General features: G+C 50.5%; 2 protein-coding genes across 2 annotated transcripts in view; both read right to left on the reverse strand.

Moving 5' to 3' along the window:
* LOC123346954 (olfactory receptor 2AP1-like) overlaps positions 1 to 22,757 on the reverse strand; it is a 44,962-nt gene that overhangs the window by 20,530 nt on the left and 1,675 nt on the right. The window lies entirely within an intron of this gene.
* Positions 19,793 to 20,689, reverse strand: LOC123346957 (olfactory receptor 6N1-like). The gene has a single exon (XM_044984393.1). It carries the CDS (start codon positions 20,672 to 20,674, stop codon positions 19,793 to 19,795), a length of 882 nt encoding a protein of 293 aa, XP_044840328.1. The 5' UTR covers positions 20,675 to 20,689.

Here is a 22,757-nt window from a genome sequence, read left to right on the forward strand (position 1 = left end):
GTCCAACTGCCTGCTCAAAACAGAACCAATCCCCAACTTTTTTTTTTGCCCCAGAAGCCGAAATGGCTCACTCAAGGATTGAGCTCAGCAGGCCAATGCTCAGACCACTGAGCTATCCCTCCCCCTATAGATTGAACAATATATCCTGGTATATTCAGCCTTTCAGTGCATGTAGAAAAGGATCAATTTTCAACCCTTCACAAGAGATCAGTTTGTTATAATTTATGAAGTGGTGTAAATTCTCCCATAGTTCCTGTGATGGTGATGTGGTGAGGGAATGACAATCCCTTTTCTGTTTCCCGACATTAGCTATGTAGCAGTAATAAAATACAGCTCTCTGGAGGGTGGGTCTTAGGAAGAGGCATAACCAGGCTGATGTGCAACCCTCCTCACTCCATAATAAATGTGGGATGATAATAGAGGAGCAAGAAAGGCACTGGGGTGGTGGAGGGAAGATGCTGTCCCTGAACTCAGAGTCTAGAAACAATCTGGCATGTGTGATCCAGTCTAGTAAGACTCTACCACCACTCACCACCCCACTGAAAATCATGGAAGATGGGAGACATTCCAGAAGACTGGAAAAGGGCAAATATAGTGCCCATCTATAAAAAGGGAAATAAGGACAACCTGGAGAATTACAGACCAGTCAGCTTAACTTCTGTACCCAGAAAGATAATGGAGCAAATAATTAAGCAATATATTTGCAAACACCTAGAAGATAATGAGGTGATAAGTAACAGTTAGTATGGATTTGTCAAGAACAAATTAAGTCAAACCAACCTGATAGCTTTCTTTGACAGAATAACAAGCCTTTTTGATGGGAGGGGAAGTGGTAGATGTGGTATATCTTGACTTTAGTAAGGCTTTTGATACCGTCTCACATGACCTTCTCATAAACAAACTAGGGAAATACAACCTAGATGGAGCTACTATAAGGTGGGTGCATAACTGATGGGAAAACTTTTTCCAGAGAGTAGTAATCGGTGGTTCACAGTCATGCTGGATGGGCATAACGAGTGGGCTCCCACAGGGATCGGTTCTGGGCCTGTTCTGTTCAATATCTTCATCAATTATTTAGATAATAGCACAGAGAGTACGCTTATGAAATTTACCGATGATACCAACGTGGGAGGAGAAGCGAGTGCTTTGGAGGATAGGATTAAAATTCAAAATGATCTGGACAATCTGAAGAAATGGTCTAAAGTAAATCAGATGAAATTCAATAAGGACAGATGCAAAGTACTCCACTTAGGAAGGAACAATCAGTTGCACACATACAAAATGGGAAATGACTGCCTAGGAAAGAGTACTGCAGAAATGGATCTGGGGGTCAGAGTGGATCACAAGCTAAATATGAGTCAGTGTAACACTGTTGCAAAAAAAAAAGCAAACCTCATTCTGGGATGTAATAGCAAGAGTGTTGTAAGCAAGACATGAGAAGTAATTCTTTTGTTCTAATCTGCACTAATTATGCCTCAACTGGAGTATTGTATCCAGTTCTGGGTGCCACATTTCAGGAAAGATGTGCACAAATTGGAGAAAGTTTAGAGAAGAGCAAAAAAATAATTAAAGGTCTAGAAAACATGACCTATGAAGGAAAATTGAAAAAATTGGGTTTGTTTCTTCTGAAGAATAGAAGACTGAAAGGGGACATAAGCGTTTTCAAGCATTTAAAAGGTTGCTAAAAGGAGGAGGGAGAAAAATTGTTCTCCTTAACCTCTGAGGATAGGACAAGAAGCAATTTCAGCAATGGCGGTTTAGGTTCGACATCAGGAAAAACTTCCTAACAGTCAGAGTGCTTAAGCACTGGAATAAATTGCCAAGGGAGGTTGTGGAATCTCCATCGTTGGAAATTTTTAAGAGCAGATTGGATAAACACCTCTCAGGGATTGTCTAGATTAGTGGTTCTTAACCTTTACTGTAGCCTGCACCCCTGTGGTTCTCAAAATATATTCTTGCACCCCTTATCAAAAATCACTGAAGTAGGTCAGTTCTTTAAACCTAGATGTATCATAACTAGAGAATGAAAGAGAATTATATATTTATTTTAATTTCACAGTAAAATTAAGAATACATGAAAAATTACACACTTTTTTTTAAGTTTACAAGCTCAGTGACTCTTCTGCTGTAGCTTTTGTTCAATGATGTGTGAGAAACAAGGAACTTTTTTTGAAATAGACACACACGTCATCACTTGCATGTAGGCAGTTTCTGGCCTTTGTTTTGATGTGTAAGAGTGATGAAAGTCGCAAATGGCACAAGGATCTCCAGAGCTGTCTTCGCCACTTGTGGAAACAGTGCTAGTTGAGCACACAAGAAATTCGCAAGCTTCATTGTCTCAATAATTTTAGTACAATTAGCTTAAATACTTGAAATTATTTTGTTTGTTTGTATATTACAGTAATCGTTAATAAATGTATAATGTTAATAATGACATAGGTTTGATGAAACAAAGTAGTTGTACTTACGTGCCTGTGCTTAATTTGTGTTTAAGATGATTTACCTTCTAAAAAGAACTGGCATCCACAGAAAGGACATCTCACACCCCCAGGGGGTGCGTGAACCCCAGGTTAAGAACCACTGGTCTAGATAATACTTAGTCCTGCCTTGAGTGCAGGGGATTGGACTAGATGACCTCTCGAGGTCCCTTCCAGTTCTCTGATTCTGTGATTGGGGCTCACACTAAGCTGGATCATTCATGCCCCTGTTAGGAAGGTGGTGTAGAAACGCAATCAGGAAGAGGGTGGTCACCTGTAACCACAGGATAGCTCACGTTTTGAGGGATGACCTCTTAATTTTCAGGGTTTGGTGGCGAGGACTCGGTTTCCTCCACTGAGGTAACTGGGTCTCATTATTGAGTAGAAACTGGATCTGCTCAGCGAAGACACCTGCATTTACCTGAATGGACGAGCAGCTGCTGCAATCTGTCTTAGAACATTGATGAGCTGGTGCATGTGATCTACCTTTGGAAAATGGGCTTCCCCTTCGATTTAATAAGTGTAAATGCTCTCTCATATTTGTATTCTTTCTTCATGGTTTTCAATATGGTCCCACTTCAACCTTTCTCCCACTTGGTTCATTTTGTGCCTCCAAACTTTGTAGCTAACAATACCCAGCGTGACTTGCAATCATACAACTCCCATTGTACATCATTGTTAGTGTAATGATCCATTGAGGAAAATATTTTAGATCATGGTGTAGACATGTGGACTCACCCCTGCGGCAACCTCCTGCTGGTCTCTCAGGGAATTAGCTCTTTTGCCAGCCAGCAGTGCCCTCTGCAGGCCACTGATCCACCTGTTCTCTGGCCCCCGTGTCCCTCCCTGAACCCCGGTGCCCCTTTAACTGGGGTGCTTCCCCCTGGCAGTACCCCCACAGTTCTGGGTCTCCCCATCCCAGGGGAACCCCCAACCCACTATCCCCACCTCGCCTCACTATCAGGCTACCGCCAGTCATCGTCTAGCGCTCACACTTTGGGCAGACTGCAGTAACAGCCTACTCATCACTGGCAAGGTTGGGTTTGGACGTGCTGCCTTTGCTTACCCCTGGGCTGTCCCCTGCAACACCCAGTACCTGATGGCTTTGTGCTAGGCCGCAGCCTGGGGCTTTCCAGGCTGGAGTTCCCCAGCCCTGCTCCACTCAGGTACCCTGTCTCTAGCTCCCTGCAGCCAGGCCCATCTCCCTCTACAGGCAGAGACTGACCCTTCTGGCTTCCCTGGCCTTCTTAGAAGGCTCTGTTCCTAAGTTTGGGGGGTGGCCCCAGCTGCAGCCACTTCCCCCAATCAGCCAGCGTTTTACCTTGCCCAGCCTCAGCCCTCCGCAGGGCTTTTCCAACCCCTTCCAGGCTGGAACGGGTGGTCACCCTGCTACACATGGACAAACACCAGCTTACATGTTAGAGAGATGCCTGTCCAAGGTGATGGCCACTTATAATGTACTTGCACTGCCCCTTTATTAGTATTCAAGACATGCTGCCATCTAATGGCCATTTTACAGTATAACTTTCGCATTATTGTATTGGCTACAGAAATCTTGGTCACTGGTCAGTATTTCTGACACCACCCCCCTCCTCCCATTTCCTCTACTCTGCGGCTCTCAAGTGTCAATTTCCCAGAATGGCAGCCTGTTGCTCTCCTTTCCTCTATGGATTCTTCTTGCTATAGCTTGACTCTCATGGCACCTGGTAGCCGTTATTTAGTATAACTAACAGCCCATAACTCACTCCATAACATCTGCTACTAGCCACAGCTCATTGCGCAGCACAGAGGTCCTCTTCTCTTCAGTGCTCTCTGCTCAACACTTATACACCATTATACAACTTCACCTCACTTTCCACTTCCCTCTGTTGGTGATTTGGCAACATAATGTCTTCTTTCCTGCCCTTCCACTTTGGCTAGTGTCCATTGGGTCAGTGTTGTCTGTTTAAGTGGAAGGACCAGGGACGGAAGTGGCTATAACCATGGTCACATCATGGAGTTTTTAACTGGGTATCAGGCGGAGTGGAGACAAAATTTTAACCAGTTTTTTTTATATCCATAAAAAAAACCTCCTGATGACTATTTGACAGACCTGACCCTAGGAACAGCCTCAGTTACCCTGGTATAATCCCCAGCTGGGTCAAAAGGACAGCCATTCTGGGTCAGATCAATGGTCCATCTAGCCCAGTATCCTGTCTTCCAACAGTGCCATTGGCTAGGGACACTATCCCTGCCCAATCTGGCTAATACCCATTGATGGACCTATCCTCCATTAACCTACCCTTGGGTCTGGGCAGTCCCTGTGCCCCTGGCTTGTGAGTCTACCTCTTTGTTTGCCCAATCTCCCCACCTCCAAGAGCCCTGTGAGCCTGGAGCTATTGCTTTGCTGGAGCTGGTCACAGCCACGCGTAGCCAAGATAAGAGCTATGAAGCTGTTCCTGGTGACGTGTCAAATGGTCACTGCTGGGCCTAGCGGATTGCATCCGGCCTGTGTGAGTGCAATGGAGGTGGTTGGTTTGTGTAGGCAAGAGAGAGAGCTTGGGGCACTGAGCCTGATGTAAGTCTTGAGGCCTGAACCATAGTCAGCAAAGTCCAGCCACGCCATGAACCAAAGTCAGGCCATGTATTACAGCAGATACTTACAAGTTTACTGTCCAGTACATGACGTTGGCAAAGGTATTACTAGTGTTGCTAACACACAGGAACTCCTAAGAAGCAACAGACACTGGGTATGTGTGTGAACACACTCCTGGAGATTAGCATGATTAGTCAGAACATATGATTAAAGATCATTAGTATGGTATGAAAAGTATAGGTAGTTGGAATACAGCCCCTCAAAGGACGCAGCATTTTGCTTTTACTGCCTTTTCTTCTCCTCTAATACAAAGGTCACACTGATCCAGCATTTATTGATAAGGGATTCAGAAACTGGCATAGGGCTAATGAATGATCTAAAAACCACCAACTGTAAAAATCTCATATGTTGTGCTGTTCTTCATGGTCAACTTTTAATGAAGGGAAACCTATTGATATATTGTTGGATGAGTGCAAGCAGGCTTATCTGTCTAAACAAGAAGAAGAACGGTGCCATAACCGAAGTGTAATGGAGCGACTGATTGACATTGTTCTGTCTTTGGCAAAAGGTGGGGGACCATTCAGGGGTTACAATGAAAAAGCTGACAGTTTTGAGAAAGGTTTATTTCTAAATCTTGTCAATATGCTCCAAAAACAGGATGCTGTAATGTCAAAGCATGTGCAACAATCTCCTCAAAACGCTACCTATCTGAGTAATTGCATCCAAAATGATTTAATTGTGGCCTTCCACAACGTTGTGCAAAAAAAGATTGTGTCTTCACTAAATGGAAACATGGTCTCAATAATTGCCGACGACACTACTGACTGTGGACACCATAAACAGATGTCCGTTGTGATGCGGTATTTTGACAATTGAAAATATAGTCCAGTTGAACATTTTGTGTGTGTTCAGAGACTATTAACAGTTGATGCTCAGTCTATTTTTGACCTGTTAAATGACGTCCTTGGCATTCTTAAAATTGACTGGTCATCAGTGATGTCTGTCTGTTTTGATGGCGCATCTTCTGTGTCTGGATGTACTGTGGGAGTTTGTGACGGGGCAGGGCAGCCCCGCACTGGTACAGCAGGGGTTAACCCGAGCGGGAGGCAAGGAGAACTTGCCACAAACAGGGCCCTGGGTCGGGGCTCGGTGGAGAGGGAGGGCCCGAGTCCCCCTACCCCACCCCGTAATACCCCACCCCGAAGGGGGTATTTATGGACTCAGGCCGCTAGGCCGCGCTACCCCACCCCGAAGGGGGTGTGTAGGGACTCAGGCCGCTAGGCCGCGCTACCCCGCCCCGAAGGGGGGGGTTTATGGACTCTGGAAGCTAGGCCGCGCTACCCCGCCCCGAAGGGGGGGGTTTATGGACTCCGGCCGCTAGGCCGCGCTACCCCGCCCCGAAGGGGGGGGTTTATGGACTCTGGAAGCTAGGCCGCGCTACCCCGCCCCGAAGGGGGGGGTTTATGGACTCCGGCCGCTAGGCCGCGCTACCCCGCCCCGAAGGGGGGGGTTTATGGACTCTGGCTGCTAGGCCGCGCTACCGCGCCCCGAAGGGGGCGCTTGTGGACTCCGGCCGCTAGGCCGCGCTACCCCACCCCGAAGGGGTGTGTATGGACTCCGGCCGCTAGGCCGTGCTACCTCGCCCCGAAGGGGCACTTGCGGACTCCGGCCGCTAGGCCGTGCTACCTCGCCCCGAAGGGGGTGCTTACGGACTCCGGCCGCTAGGCCGAGCTACTCCACTCCGGAGGGGGTGTCCATAGACTCTGGCCGTTAGGCCGTAATACGCCGGCTACCAGGGGCAGACCGAAGGACAAGCGAGTGGTGCAGCGCTAGGCCCCAACCCGCCCCTGCCACGAGGGGGCGCTGGGGCACCTGGCCCATCACAATTGGCACCTGACCAGGGACTTGAACGGGCCTGAGATAAGGCCGCAGGGCCCAAGATGGACCCCGAAAAACTTTTGCAGTGGCTGCTGGAGAATCAGCAGCAGCAGATGGCACAACAGCAGCAACAGCAAGCGCAGCTGCTCCAGCAGCTGGCGGCCCAACAGCAGGCACAAGCTGCCCAGCGACAGGAACAGCAGCAGCAGTTGGTCCGGGAACTGACGGCCCAGCAACAGACGAACCAGGAGCGGCTGGTTCAACAGATGGCAGCGCTAATCGGACCTGCACCGGGTGCGCCTCTAGGGGCCGTCGGGGGCAACCCCGACGAGGGTCTCGGGAGATTACCCGTGCGCCTAGCTAAGATGGGGCCGGGGGATGATCCCGAGGCCTTCCTCGTGACCTTTGAAAGGGTCGCGACCGCCATGCAGTGGCCCCTCGCTCATTGGGCCACGATACTGGCACCCTACCTGACGGGCCCAGCCCAAGCGGCGTACCGGAACTTGGGCTCCCAGGATGCACTGGACTACCCAAAGGTTAAGGCCGCCATCTTAGACGAAGTTGGCGTCAGCCCTGAGACCTACCGCCAGCGACTCCACCGGGAACGATACACGCCCGGGGCCCGGCCGCGGGCCGTGGCCCAGCGAATCCGGGACCTCTGTTGGCGGTGGCTGGAACCGGAAGGGCGGACGGGCGCTCAGGTGGCTGAGATGGTAGCCTTAGAACAGTTCCTTCAAGCCCTGCCCCCGGGAGGGAAGGAATGGGTACAGCGACACCGCCCCAAGACCCTCGCTGACACGATTTCCCTGATGGAGGACTACCAGGCGGCAGATGGGGACGTGAAGGCCAACCCCAGGGGGGGTGAGCCCAGTAGATGGGGCCCAGAACAGGCCCAGGGCCCACGTAAAGGGGACGGGGGGGGCCCTCGGCGGCTTCCCCAGCCCCCCGAAATACCAGTAACCCGGGGCCCTAGGGCGACACCCCGGGACGATATCCCACGACGCTCGGAGGAGGCCCCCGCAAGGCCTGGCAGCCCCCGCCACAACCCTACCGAAGAAGGGAGGCGGCACCGCTGCTACGAGTGCGGCCAGGTAGGGCACTTCAGGAGGGAGTGCCCGTACATGGATTGCAATTATGGGCAAGTGTTGACGGCGGGTCACCGGGCCCGGGCTTGGGAGCCGGGGAAAATTGTTCTGCCGGTGAAGGTGGATGGGACGTCTGCCTGGGCCTTAGTGGACTCCGGGTGTAGCCAGACGGTTATTCGGGAGGGACTGATCAAACCCACCGGCCCTGCCGGGGCCCCCATCCAGCTACAGTGCATCCATGGGGATGTGAAGCCTTACCCCACTGTCTGGGTACAGCTGAAGGCGGCCCAACACCGGGCGCGGTGTCTAGTGGGGGTGGCTCCCAAATTGGCGTACCCCATGGTCCTAGGGCGTGACTGGCCGGGCTTCACAAGCCTCTTGAGGGAAGGGGCTACGCCGCCAGGGAGGAGAACTGGGGAACGGGCTAGACGGCCGGGATTTCTAGGCCAGCCAACGGCAGAGGACCCCCTAGAGGGACCCTCGGGGAGCTCCGGGAGAGGGGTAAGGAGCCAAGTCCCTACCGAAGCACCGGCAACAGAGGGCCCGGGCTGGCTAGATGTGGACACCGACTTCCTCGAGGAGCAACGAGGGGATGCCACTCTCAGCCGGGCTTGGGAACAGGCGACTAGTCCACCAGGGGAGGACGACCCGCCCCACCGCCAGCCACAAGGGCCCCGATTTGAGATTCATCGGGACTTACTCTATCGGGTGGTGCCCGAACCACAGACAAAAGAAGAACTACGCCAGCTATTGGTCCCGCGGCGGTTCCGTCGCGACTTGCTCCGTCTGGCACATTCGGTGCCGTGGGCCGGACACCTAGGCAGAGAGAAGACGTTACAAAGGGTGGCCCAGAGGTTCTTTTGGCCGGGCATCCATGCAGAGGTACGAGACTATTGCGCCTCCTGCCCAGAATGCCAGAGAGCCGGCCCAAAAGGTGTACCAAGAGCCCCCCTCGTACCCTTGCCCGTGGTGGGGACGCCTTTTGACCGGATAGGCCTAGATCTCGTGGGACCCCTGGAAAAGAGCGGCACGGGTCATAAGTACATCATGGTGGTGGTCGATTACGCCACACACTATCCCGAAGCGGTGCCACTGAGGTCCACCACGGCACCGGTCATTGCTAACGAACTATTACAAATTTTCGCTCGGGTAGGTATCCCGAGGGACTGATCAAACCCACCGGCCCTGCCGGGGCCCCCATCCAGCTACAGTGCATCCATGGGGATGTGAAGCCTTACCCCACTGTCTGGGTACAGCTGAAGGCGGCCCAACACCGGGCGCGGTGTCTAGTGGGGGTGGCTCCCAAATTGGCGTACCCCGTGGTCCTAGGGCGTGACTGGCCGGGCTTCACAAGCCTCTTGAGGGAAGGGGCTACGCCGCCAGGGAGGAGAACTGGGGAACGGGCTCGGGTAGGTATCCCGAGGGAGATATTAACGGATCAAGGGACGAACGTGACCTCTAGGTTGATGGCAGAGCTGTGCAGGCTGCTGAACATCCGGGCACTAAAGACCTCCGTCTACCACCCCCAGACGGATGGCGTGGTCGAGCGATTCAACGGCACTTTGAAGGCCATGCTGAGGAAGTTTGTAGAAGACGACCCACGACACTGGGATAAACTACTCCCCGCACTCCTCTTCGCGGTGCGAGAGGTACCCCAGGCGTCTACGGGGTTCTCCCCCTTTGAACTCCTCTACGGGAGGAAGCCTAGGGGTATCCTCGATCTCCTAAGGGAAACCTGGGAAGAGCAGGAGACCCGTGTTCGGGGATCGGTGCAGTATATCCTCCATCTGCGGGAACGTCTCCGGGAGCTAGGGGCCTTGGCTCGCGAAAATCTGGTGAGAGCTCAGCAGACCCAGGAGGCTCAGTATAACAAGGGGGCCAAGGTACGAACTTTCGGGCCGGGGGATCGGGTCCTCTTGCTACTTCCTTCCTCAGAGTCCAAGCTGCTAGCCAAGTGGCAGGGCCCCTTTGAAGTGGTCAGGCGGATGGGGCCGGTCGATTATGAGGTACGGTTGTCCAGGCGGAGGAGGGATACCCAGATCTACCACGTGAACCTCCTTAAGGCCTGGAGGGACCGAGAGGGCCTGCTGATAGCCCCATACCCGCCAGAACCGGAATTGGGGCCGCTGGTGGGAGAGCCCGAGGCAGCCGGGACGGCGGACATAGGCCGCGAGCTTACCCCAACCCAGCGGGACCAGGTAGAACGACTGGTGGCGGCGTTCCCCGTGGTTTTGTCGACGCGACCCGGGCGGACCACGTTAGCAAACCACCACATCGCTACCATTCCAGGACACAAAGTGCGGGACACACACCGCCCGCTCCCCAGGAAGATGTGGGAGACAGTGAAGGAGGAGCTCGGGCTGATGCTAGCCTTAGGGGTGGTGGAAGAGTCGCGGAGTGAATGGAGGAGTCCCATAGTATTGGTCCCCAAGCCAGACGGAACAGTCAGGTTTTGCATCGACTTCCGTAAGGTAAATGCAATTTCACGGTTTGATGCCTATCCCATGCCCCGGGTGGACGAGCTGCTAGAGCGGCTAGGAAAAGCCGAGTTCATCTCCACCCTGGACTTGACGAAGGGATATTGGCAGATCCCGTTGACACCGGCCTCACGAGAAAAGACAGCATTTCCAACACCGTTCGGACTCTACCAGTTTACGATGATGCCGTTCGGATTACACGGGGCCGCGGCGACCTTCCAGCGACTCGTGAACCAGGTGCTGAACGCCCACAACGAATACGCCGCAGCGTACATCGATGACATTGTCATCTACAGTAGCACTTGGGAGGAACATCTACAACACCTGACTGAAGTTCTGCAGGCATTAGGCGAAGCCGGCCTCACCGCGAACCCGGCGAAATGTCACCTGGGCCAGAAGGAGGTGACTTACCTGGGCTACACGGTAGGTCGGGGTCAGATCCGTCCCCTCGTAGATAAGGTGGAAGCGTTGAGGACGTACCCCACGCCCACAACCAAGCGGCAAGTCCGACAGTTCTTGGGGCTGGCCGGGTACTATCGGCGGTTTGTGCCTAACTTCGCCACACTCGCGGCCCCACTAACGGAATTGACACGCAGTTCACAACCCCAGAAAGTACGTTGGACGGAGGGCTGCGAAAAGGCCTTTCGCGCCCTGAAGGAACAATTAACCCGGGAACCGGTACTAGTCCAACCGGATTTTTCAAAGCCCTTTATCCTACAGATAGATGCCTCGGAGGTGGGACTGGGGGCCGTACTGTCACAGGAGGTAGGGGACGAAGAACACCTGGTCTTGTACCTCAGCTGCAAGCTGTTCCCCCGCGAAACCCGGTACTCCACCATAGAACGCGAGGCCTTGGCAGTAAAGTGGGCGGTTGAGGCACTAAGGTAATACCTATTGGGGAACCCCTTTTCCTTGGTGACTGATCACGCGCCCCTCCGATGGATTAATAGTATGAAGGAGACAAATAACCGGATCATGCGGTGGTACCTGTCCCTCCAAACCTACGCCTTCCGCGTGTCACATCGGCCAGGCAGGGCTCATGGGAACGCGGACTTCTTCTCCCGCATCGGGGAGGAGGAAGGGGAGGCGGGAGTCCAGGGTCGGCCGGCCTTGGCGGCTGTCTTAAGGGGGAGGGTGTGTGACGGGGCAGGGCAGCCCCGCACTGGTACAGCAGGGGTTAACCCTTCTTTACTAGCAGAGGAGGCCACGCCCAGGAAGTTCTGCTGGGCATGTTCCAACTGGCAGACCAGTATAAAAGCCTGCAGGTCTGCTCAGTCTGGGCTGGCCACCGGGGAAGGAGGACGCAGACCGTCAGCCTCTGCAGAGGGAGAGCCCAGGAGCTCGAACCGGAGCGCCAGCCAAGCCGGGGCCGACCCGGAGCCCCCGGGGAGGGACGCCGGCAGTGAAGGACCTACGGGGGAGCCGCTCCCACAACGCCGACGTCCGGCCAGGCAGGGTAGGAAGTGACCCAGGGGCATTGTAGAGACTGACAGCCTTAAAGCTGCAGTACCGCTCGGCGTGTTGCGGGCGGATCCCCGCCGAGCGGGAGGCAAGGAGAACTTGCCACAAACAGGGCCCTGGGTCGGGGCTCGGTGGAGAGGGAGGGCCCGAGTCCCCCTACCCCACCCCGTAATACCCCACCCCGAAGGGGGTATTTATGGACTCAGGCCGCTAGGCCGCGCTACCCCACCCCGAAGGGGGTGTGTAGGGACTCAGGCTGCTAGGCCGTGCTACCCCACCCCGAAGGGGGGGGTTTATGGACTCCGGCCGCTAGGCCACGCTACCCCGCCCCAAAGGGGGGGCTTTATGGACTCCGGCCGCTAGGCCGCGCTACCCCACCCCGAAGGGGGCGCTTGTGGACTCCGGCCGCTAGGCCGCGCTACCCCACCCCAAAGGGGTGTTTATGGACTCCGGCCGCTAGGCCGCGCTACCCCACCCCGAAGGGGTGTTTATGGACTCCGGCCACCAGGCCGTGCTACCCCGCCCCGAAGGGGGCGCTTATGGACTCCGGCCGCTAGGCCGCGCTACCCCACCCCGAAGGGGTGTGTATGGACTCCGGCCGCTAGGCCGTGCTACCTCGCCCCGAAGGGGGCGCTTGCGGCCTCCGGCCGCTAGGCCGTGCTACCTCGCCCCGAAGGGGGTGCTTACGGACTCCGGCCGCTAGGCCGAGCTACTCCACCCCGGAGGGGGTGTCCATAGACTCTGGCCGTTAGGCCGTAATACGCCGGCTACCAGGGGCAGACCGAAGGACAAGCGAGTGGTGCAGCGCTAGGCCCCAACCCGCCCCTGCCATGAGGGGGCGCTGGGGCACCTGGCCCATCACAGAGTTCAAATGAATTGTAAAGGAAAAAACAGTGAAATACTCTATGTACGCTGCTATGTGTATTGTTTAAACCTCATCCTAGTAGGTGCATGCACTTCAAGTAAACAAAACAGAACTGATGTTGATTTTTTTTGGTGTTATTCAGACTCTTTATGCTTTCATGGAGGGGAGTCCTGTGCAACATGCAGTAATGGAGAAGATTTCACAAGAAGTAGGATCCAGTTGAAGACTTTGAAGTCACTGTCAAACACACAAAAAAAACAGCGGCCCGACTGCCGAAGGGAAAAAAAAAAAGGCAGCCCCAGGGAGCGTGTGGAGGGAGGTCAAGGCAGCTCTCGCGGGGGGTGAAGGGTGGCACTGCAGCCCGCTCACAACTGGGAGAGAGGGGCTCCCCCCTCCAGCCTTGGGGTGGTTCTCCCAGGTGGGCAGGCGGAGCCCCCGGGGGCTGCAGGAGGTGCTGGCTCAGCCGCTCCTTTAAAGGCGGCTTGTTTGGGCCAGGCTCAGAGCGGCGCAGGAGGCAGAGGCCAGTGCAGGTAGCGGGGAGTGGCACGTCCCGGGGAGCCCGCCCCCTGGGCCGGGGTTTGTGCCCTGGCTGGCCTGGGACTGGTGGAGCATGGGGAGCCAGCTGCGGACCGGGCTGCCAAAGGGAAAATAAAAAAATAAAGAACCACGGCAGGGTGGCCGGAATGTGCTGCCCCAAGATTGGCCGGAATGCTGCCCCTTACAATGTGCCTCCCCAGGCACGTGCTTTCTCATCTGGTGCCTGGAGCCTGCCCTGCTCATGATTTTCTACATTGAACAAGAATTGTCAGTTAATTACAATGATATGACTGAGGAATTTAAGTCCATAACACCTGGTGAGCGACGTCTCATTCTCTAGGACAGGAAGATGAAGAAACCTTAATCTGTTTTGGTCAATTTGGTTTAGCTCATTATCTGGTTTAAATCATGAAAACTGACTGTATCTTTGTATTCACCTGGTTATCACTACAGCAAAAATTTGGTATTGTGTGTCTCATTTTTTAAGTTTGTATTTGTTAAGTGGAGGTTAGTTGATAATTTTTAAAAAAATTAAGTTTAGTTAAGCTTTAGTTTCTTCAGTTTGTTTGAGGAATAAAAATAATGTCCTTTCTGAGTGAGTATTCACTAAATGTTCGCCTTTAAAAAAAAATCCTTGGGTACACACCCTAATGAAATGTGCTGCACATGCCTATGGTCAGGAGGCTATACAGAGAGAGAGAGAGTAAGAGAGAGAGAGAGAGAGAGAGAGATCTCATCACTCTCTGAAGCTTGAATCTCAGGGTTCCCAACTGTTGTTGGTCTTGGGGGGTCCAGAGTGCTGGAGACAGGTAGAGAGACCACAGCACAATCAGTCAGAAACAATGGAACTGATGCAGAGTTTGGATCCAGGCATTAGAACATTTACTTGGGAGGTGGTAAGGGGGTTTTGTAGGGAAATAACAATGAACACTAGATTTGTTTATGGGTAAACCGATGATTTAAGGTAGTATAACAAAGTTGTTTGGTCCAGGCTACACAATAAGAACTGATCATTCCTGGCTATGGGCGGTGTTCCTTCGCGGGGCCTCCTAATGCAATTAGGTCGTTTCAGTATTTTGGATATCAATAGAGGATTTATTACTAGAATGGATCTGATAATTTCTGAGCTGGGTGTGTGCAGGCCTGGGTTAATTTCCATCTGGAGCGGAGATTTCCCATCATGCAATGCTTCCATGCTTTCCCGATCCCAGAGATCGGTGCGGTTCTTGCCTTGGAATCTCTGTTCTCCATTCTGTATGCTAATGGAGATGCCTCCCTGTCCCATCTTTGAAGCAAATGAGGCTGGGGAGTTTCCTTAATAATATCACCCTTGTCTGGAGGGGCTTAGGTGTGTCTCCCACTGTCTTTCTTCTGATGAGTTTTGGTTCAAGCGGAGGCTTGGGGAGGAGGACTTCCTGAGTCAGACTGCAGAGCTCCTTGACACTGTGGGATGGGGGCGTGGGGCAGAGTGGCAGGGGAGACGTGCCAGACATGGGTGGAGGGAGACCCTGGACCTCCAAGCCCCCAACAGTGGTGGTGGTGGTGAGGGCAGAGCCAGCTCAACAGCTGCACAATACCTCCACATTGTCACAATATTTATAGTAAAAGTCAGAGACAGGTCACGGGCTTCCATGAATTTTTCTTTATTGCCTGTGACCTGTCCCTGACTTTTACTATAAATATCTGTGACAAAATAAATGATCTGAATAATGGAAGCGATTGTACACTCAGCAAATTTGCAGATGACACTAAGCTAGGAGGAGAGGTAGATATGCTGGGGTGTAGGGATAGGGTCCAAAATGACCAAGACAAATTGGAGGATTGGGCCAAAATAAATCTGATGAGGTCCAACAAGGAAAAGTGCAAAGTCCTGCACTTAGGACGAAAGGATCCCATGCACCGCTACAGGCTGGGCACCAACTGGCTAAGTGGCAGTTCTGCAGAAAAGGACCTGGGGATTGCAGTGGACGAGAAGCTGGATATGAGTCAGCAGTGTGCCCTTGTTGCCAAGAAGACTGATGGCATATTGAGCTGAATTAGTAGGAGCATTGCCAGCAGATTGAGAAAAGTGATTATTCCCCTCTATTTAGCACTGGTGGGGCCACATCTGGAGTATTGCATCCAGTTTTGGGCCCCTCACTACAGAAAGGATGTGGACAAATTGAAGACAGTTAGTTCAGCAGAGGGCAAAATAATTAGGGTGCTGGGGCACATGACTTCTGAAGAGAGGCTGCAGGAACTGGGGGGTTCCAAAGAGACTGGAGCTTAGCTGTTCTCAGTGGTGGCATATGACAGAACATGGAGCAGTGGTTGTGCAGGGCCGTCCTTAGGATTTATGGTGCTCTAGGTGGGATTATTAAATTGGTGCCCCTGTTCCTGTCTTGCTCTTAGCAACACAAACATAAGCTTACACTATTGGAAAACTTGCCACATGCATGTTATTAAAACCAGTTTAACTTTATGAAGCACACTGTAATGCTGATGGATTAGCACTAAAGTGGTAGCACTATAGAAAAAATTCTGATTTGATAGAATGATGCAAATAATATAATTTTTTTATTTGTCAACATTTTATTGGAAATGTATATGAAGAGGTATTGAAACAAGGATTTGTTTTTAATTAAAAGCAATCTTTCTGGCTTTTTTGGCTGCAAAATCAGTAATAATGTCATTGTATGACAAAGACAAAGTGATGTCTTGTTTGATTGCAAGAATAGCAAGACCAATCTAGTGTTCCTGACTCCTTGTAGAGCGGAGATAGTTTTTAATGAGCTTTAGTTTTGAGAAACTCCATTCTCCTGATGCTACTGTTACAGGAATTGTCAGTAGAATACGAGTGGCAACATACACATTAGGATATGTGTCAACAAGTTTTCTGGTATGAGTAAACTGTACAATGTACATCATCGATTTTGCATGTGGCAACATTGATGACAGTGTACTCAATTCTTCGTATAGTTCAAATCCATTTAAATCAAAACGATCGCAGTGCTTCCGTACGCTCTCTAGGTCAGGGGTCCCCAACGTGGTGCCTGTGGGTGCCATGGCTCCCACAGAGGCCTCTCAGTGCGCCTGCGTAGTGGCCAGCAGACGAGCATCTGCCAAAATGCCACCGAAATTCGGCGGCATTTCGGCAGTGAAGCCTCTGGATGACACTGCTTGCCGCCAATAAGCAGCGTCATCCAGAGGTGTCACTGCTGAAATGCCGCCGAAATTCGGCGGCATTTCAGTGGATGCTCATCCACTGCCACGGTCCTTCATCTGGTGACCGCCAGACGAAAAAGGTTGGGGACCACTGCTCTAGGTTCTTGCACTTTGTCATTAGTTGCTCTTGTTTTCCTATTTCATTGAATTTAGTCCAGCTCAGCCTGCTACCAGCTGAATGAATAGAACCCCAGGCCGACAGCCGGTTGAGTGGCTCATCTGGGGTATCAGCCACCGGCCTGCTCAGCCTGCTGCCAGCCTGAGGTTCATTAGGGGTGCCCAGGCCAGCAGTGGGTGCTGAGTGGGGCTGGTGGCCGGGACCCCAGGTGGCAATGGGGCAGCAGCCAGAACCCCAGAGCAGTGCTGGGCTGAGCCACTCAGCCCACTGCTGCGTGCCATCAAAAATCAACTCACGTGCCACCTTTGGCACATGTGCCGTCGATTGACGACCCCTGCTCTATACATTAGTAAGGAGATGAGCATATTACAATTGTTGGAGGGCTCTATTTAGCAGTAACAGGGCTATAGGAAAGTCAGTCAACATTTTTTGTTTCTCTGATGAAAACTGGCCTACTCCCTTCCCCATACCAAACTTGTCACAAATAATTGTCAACAACTTAATTTTCTGTTTTTGGCTAAGATATTGATTTTTTTTTAAAAAAATATTGAAATTGAATTCAGGATTGTCAGCAAGCATTTTTGGCGAACAAATTTGTTAAATGACAATCTAAATGGCAACGCGGTACTGCTTTCATGCTTGGCTCACCCCCCAGCCTGCTGGTCCAACAGCTGCAGTAGAGGAGAAGATAGGTGGAAAACTGCAGGACCCCAAAATCCACCTCTTGGGATGCACAGTGGCAACAGCAGCAGCAAACCCTCAGGTCTGATCACACACCAATGGGCACCACCGCCAGCCCAACAGACCATGGTGAAGTTAGCACAGCATCTGATCTCAGGGATGGGGCACCCACGGAGCCACAGCAGCTCATCCTGCCCTGTGCAGCTATGCTCGGATGAGATGGATCACTGCCAGCCCGGGGGAGAGACGCGTTCCCCAGCTAGGGTGAGCAGATCCAGATGTCCTGATTTTATAGGGCCAGTCCCAATATTTGGAGCTTTGTCTTATATAGGTACCAATTACCCCCACCTGGGGTGACCAGACAGCAAATGTGAAAAATCAGGACGGGGGTGGGGGGGAATAGGAGCCTATATAAGAAAAACCCAAAAATCGGGACTGGCCCTATAAAATCAGGACATCTGGTCACCCTACAGGTGAGTTCCTTCCCCCACCCCTTCCCAGAGACCCCAGCATCCAATCTCCTCCCTCAGACTGTGCTGCATTCGGCTCTTTCTAGGACCCAGAAGCCCTGCTCTTACATGCTCCACTGCTTCCCATCTGTCCGGGCCCCCAGTAGAGCGGTGCCCCCAGACCTAGTGGTGCCCTAGGCGGCTGCCTGTTCTGCTTATGGCTAAGGACGGCCCTGAGTGGTTGAATATTAGGAAACACTATTTCACTAGGAGGGTGGTTATCATAGGTTTATTCCCCACTTTGAACTTTAGCGTCCAAAAGATGGGGGCCTGCATGGATCCTTCTAATCTTAAATCCTAGCTTAGATCTGGTACCACTGCCACCAGCCAGGTTTTAGTGTCTGGCATACTCTCTGTTCCCCCAAACCTTTCCCAGGGGGAACCCAGATCCAAACTCCTTGGGTCTTAACACAAAGGGAAATAAACCATTCCCCCACCTTCTTCCTCGTCCCCTAGTCATTGGGAGAGATACCTTGATTCAACTCCTTGAATCTAAACAAAGAGGGATTCACCTTCCCCCCTCCTCTCTTCCCCCCACCTAGCCCTGGTGAGTCAGACTAATCCCCTGGTCTCAAACAAGGGAAAAATCAAACAGGTTCTTAAAAAGAAAAGCTTTTAATTAAAGAAAAAAAAGAAAAGGTAAAATTTAGCTCTGTAAAATCCGGATGGAAGTTTACAGGGTACAGCTTATGAACCTATAGAACTAGCATAAGTACAAATACAGCAAAGAGGTAAAATATTGTCCCAGCAAACACGCATTTGCAAATACAGAAATCAATCAAAAGACTAATCCGCCTTTCTAATACTCACTATACTGAATAGAAGAGAATATTTCAGGAAGCTTGGAGAGCCTGGATATACGTCTGGCCCCTCTTAGATCCAAAGAGAGAACAGCCCCCAAAACAAAGAACACAAACAAAGACTTCCCTCCACAGAGATTTGAAATTATCTTGTCCCTTGATTGGTCCTCTGGTCAGGTGTCCCTCAGGTTTACTGAGCTTGTTAACCCTTTACAGGTAAAAAAGAAATTAACTCTTAACTTATCTGTTTATGACACAATCCCCTCCCTCAGATTGTGCTGCATTCGGTTCTTTCTAGGACCCAGAAGCCCTGCTCTTACATGCTCCACTGTTTCCCATCTGTCCGGGCCCCCAGTAGAGCGGTGCCCCCAGACCTAGTGGTGCCCTAGGCAGCTGCCTGTTCTGCCTATGGCTAAGGATGGCCCTGAGTGGTTGAATATTAGGAAACACTATTTAACTAGGAGGGTGGTGAAGCAGAGGAATGAGTTACCTAGGGAGGTGGCGGAATCTCTACCCTTAGATGTCTTTAAGGCCTGGCTTGACAAAGCCCTGGCTGGGATGATTTAGTTGGTGTTGGTCCTGATTTGAGCAGGGGGTTGGACTAGATGACCTCCTGTTGTCTCTTCTAACCCTAAACTTCTATGATTCTGTGAAAACTTAGCCCTACTCAGAAATATTGCTATGGAAATTTTAGAAAGTCTGAATTTGAATACAAGACTTTATTATGTTACGTAGAGAAACAAGGAACAGGGGAGATACCCAGAGATTTATTTTCATTGTTAGTGGATTTTCTGCCTTACACAATGTCAGCTCTGTGTGGTTTCAGATGCTGTACACACTCCTCACAGAGGGTGAACACTTAGCCAACACCCTGGAGAAAAATGCCCTCATACTGTGTGTATCAGTGCTGAACATGAGAGAGTGACAGAGCTGTCAACATCCTCACTTTCCTGGATCACACAGCAGGGGACCATAAGGACTGTCTCAGTAACTCCATGCAGATCATCTCCTTTTCTTTTTCTTTTCTTTTTCACATTAGTGCTGAGATTTTCAGTGGGAGATTTCAAGTTAATTTTAATGGAGGCTGATTGCTTAAATCACCCAGGCAGCTTTGAAAACCTAAGGCTAAGTTATTCTCTTGCAGTCTCTGCACGTTTCGGTGAAAGCCACATATTTACTGACTGCTTTGCACAAGGCTTCCTTGACCTCTCTGTTTCTCAGGCTGTAGATGAGGGGGTTTACCAGGGGAGTCAGGACCGTGTAGCAAAGAGAGACCACTTTGTTCAGGTCTCTCAGTGTATCATGTTTCGGTAGCAGGTACACAATCATTATGGATCCATAGAAAATTGTCACCACAACCAGGTGAGAGGAGCAGGTGGAAAAGGCCTTTTGCCTCCCAGAGGTGGAAGGGATTCTCAGGATGGTGGTGATGATGCACACATAGGATATCAGGATTAGTAGAAATGGTGGCATGGTGAATACAGAGACTAATATGAAATCCAGCAATATGACTTGGTGGGTGTCACTGCAGGAGAGTTCCATCAGTAGGATGGAATCACAATAGAAATGGTCAATTTCATTTGGGCCACAGAATATTAACTGCAATAGAAATAAGACAAAGATGGTAATAGCCAAAAAACCATTTAACCATGACCCAGCAGCCAACTGGAGGCAAACCCTGCTATTCATAAGAGTTGAATAGTGCAGGGGTTTACATATTGCTAAATACCGATCATAAGACATCGCTGCTAGGAGATAGCATTCTGTACATCCCAGAGAACCATAGAAATACAGTTGTGTGAAGCAGCCACTGACTGAGATAGTTTTGTCCCCAGTCAGCAGACTGGCCAGCAACCTGGGCAGGATGGTTGAGGAGTAGCAGGTCTCCAGGCAGGACAAGTTGCCCAGGAAGAGGTACATGGGGGTGTGCAGGTGCTGGTCAGCCACAACGAGCACCACGATGAGGGTGTTCCCAGCCACGGTTGCCATGTAGATCACTTGGAACATCAGGAAGAGAAGAATTTGCAGGTCAGGGAGATCCCCGAATCCCAGAATGATGAATTCTGTGATGGCCGTTAGGTTTCCCCAGTCTCTCTCTGCCATGGTTTTAGTCCAGGAATAATAAAACACCCTGTTCAATTGAATTGAAAGAACATAGAGTTAAAAGTTAATCAAATCTCATGAATTAATTCCATAAATATTCAGAAACTCACTCCCTCTCCTGGTTATGGGATGAAACTAAATGTAGATTTCAGAGCAAAGTGCCATGAGTCTCAGTGTGAGGACAGAACACTGCTCTGATGGGGAAGAGGGGGTGTATGTGGATACCAATGATTACTATAACAGCCAGGTTCTCTGGTAGTCAAGTAATGATAGACAGAGAAACAATCTTATCTGTCATATCATATCCCATCTGGTGACATACCAGAGCGTAACACTGATGCTTAAATGCTGTATCTCACTTCTGACAATGCTCAGAATCATGCCATGTCTTACCAGTCAAAATCAATAAATACATCAACTGAAATCTTGGACTGAGATTTCCAATGTGGTCTAGTGTCTGTAGGCACTGATCTTCTGTTAGAATTAATGGAAATAAATCATAGAATATCAGGGATTGAAGGGACCTCAGGAAGTCATCTAGTCCAACCGCCTGCTCAAAACAGAACCAATCCCCAACTTTTTTTTTTGCCCCAGAAGCCGAAATGGCCCACCCAAGGATTGAGCTCATAATATTGGGCTCAGCAGCCAATGCTCAGACCACTGAGCTATCCCTACCGCTATAGACTGAACAATATATCCTGGTATATTCAGCCTTTCAGTACATGTAGAAAAGGAACAATTTTCAACCCTTCACAAGAGATCAGTTTGTTATAATTTATGAAGTGGTGTAAATTCTCCCTTAGTTCCTGTGATGGTGATGTGGTGAGGGAATGACAATCCCTTTTCTGTTTCCCGACATTAGCTATGTAGCAGTAATAAAATACAGCTCTCTGGAGGGTGGGTCTTAGGAAGAGGCATAACCAGGCTGATGTGCAACCCTTCTCACCCCATAATAAATGTGGGATGATAATAGAGGAGCAAGAAAGGCACTGGGGTGGTGGGAGGAAGATGTTGTCCCTGAACTCAGAGTCTAGAAACAATCTGGCATGTGTGATCCATGCTAGTAAGACTCTATCACCACTCACCACCCCACTGAAAAGTCATGGAAGATGGGAGACATTCCAGAAGACTGGAAAAGGGCAAATATAGTGCCCATCTATAAAAAGGGAAATAAGGACAACCTGGGGAATTACACACCAGTTAGCTTAACTTCGGTATCTGGAAAAAAATAATAGAGCAAATAATTAAGCAATCAATTTGCAAACACCTAGAAGATAATGAGGTGATAAGTAACAGTCAGTATGGATTTGTCAAGAACAAATTGAGTCAAACCAACCTGATAGCTTTCTTTGACAGAGTAACAAGCCTTGTTGATGGGGGGAAGTGGTAGATGTGGTATATCTTGACTTTAGTAAGGCTTTTGATACTGTCTCGCATGACTTTCTCATAAACAAACTAGGGAAATACAACCTAGATGGAGTTACTATAAGGTGGGTGCATAAGTGATGGGAAAACTTTTCCCAGAGAGTAGTAATCAGTGGTTCACAGTCATGCTGGATGGGCATAACGAGTGGGATCCCTCAGGGATCGGTTCTGGGTCTGTTCTGTTCAATATCTTCATCAATGATTTAGACAATGGCATAGAGAGTACGCTTAAAAAGTTTACCGATGATACCAATCTGGGAGGAGAAGCGAGTTCTTTGGAGGATAGGATTAAAATTCAGAATGATCTGGACAATCTGAAGAAATGGTCTAAAGTAAATCAGATGAAATTCAATAAGGACAAATGCAAAGTACTCCACTTAGGAAGGAAAAATCAGTTGCACACATACAAAATGGGAAATGACTGCCTAGGAAAGAGTATTGCAGAAAGGGATCTGGGGATCAGAGTGGATCACAAACTATATATGAGTCAGTGTAACACTGTTGCAAAAAAAGAAAGCAAACCTCATTCTGGGATGTAATAGCAAGAGTGTTGTAAGCAAAA

This window comes from Mauremys mutica, chromosome 12 (assembly GCF_020497125.1).
Source record: "Mauremys mutica isolate MM-2020 ecotype Southern chromosome 12, ASM2049712v1, whole genome shotgun sequence".
In the NCBI taxonomy this organism is placed as follows: Eukaryota; Metazoa; Chordata; order Testudines; family Geoemydidae; genus Mauremys; species Mauremys mutica.

Coding starts and splice junctions, on each gene's coding strand:
- LOC123346957 (XM_044984393.1), bottom strand. CDS start 20,674: ATGTTCCAAGTGATCTACATGGCAACCGTGGCTGGGAACACCCTCATC.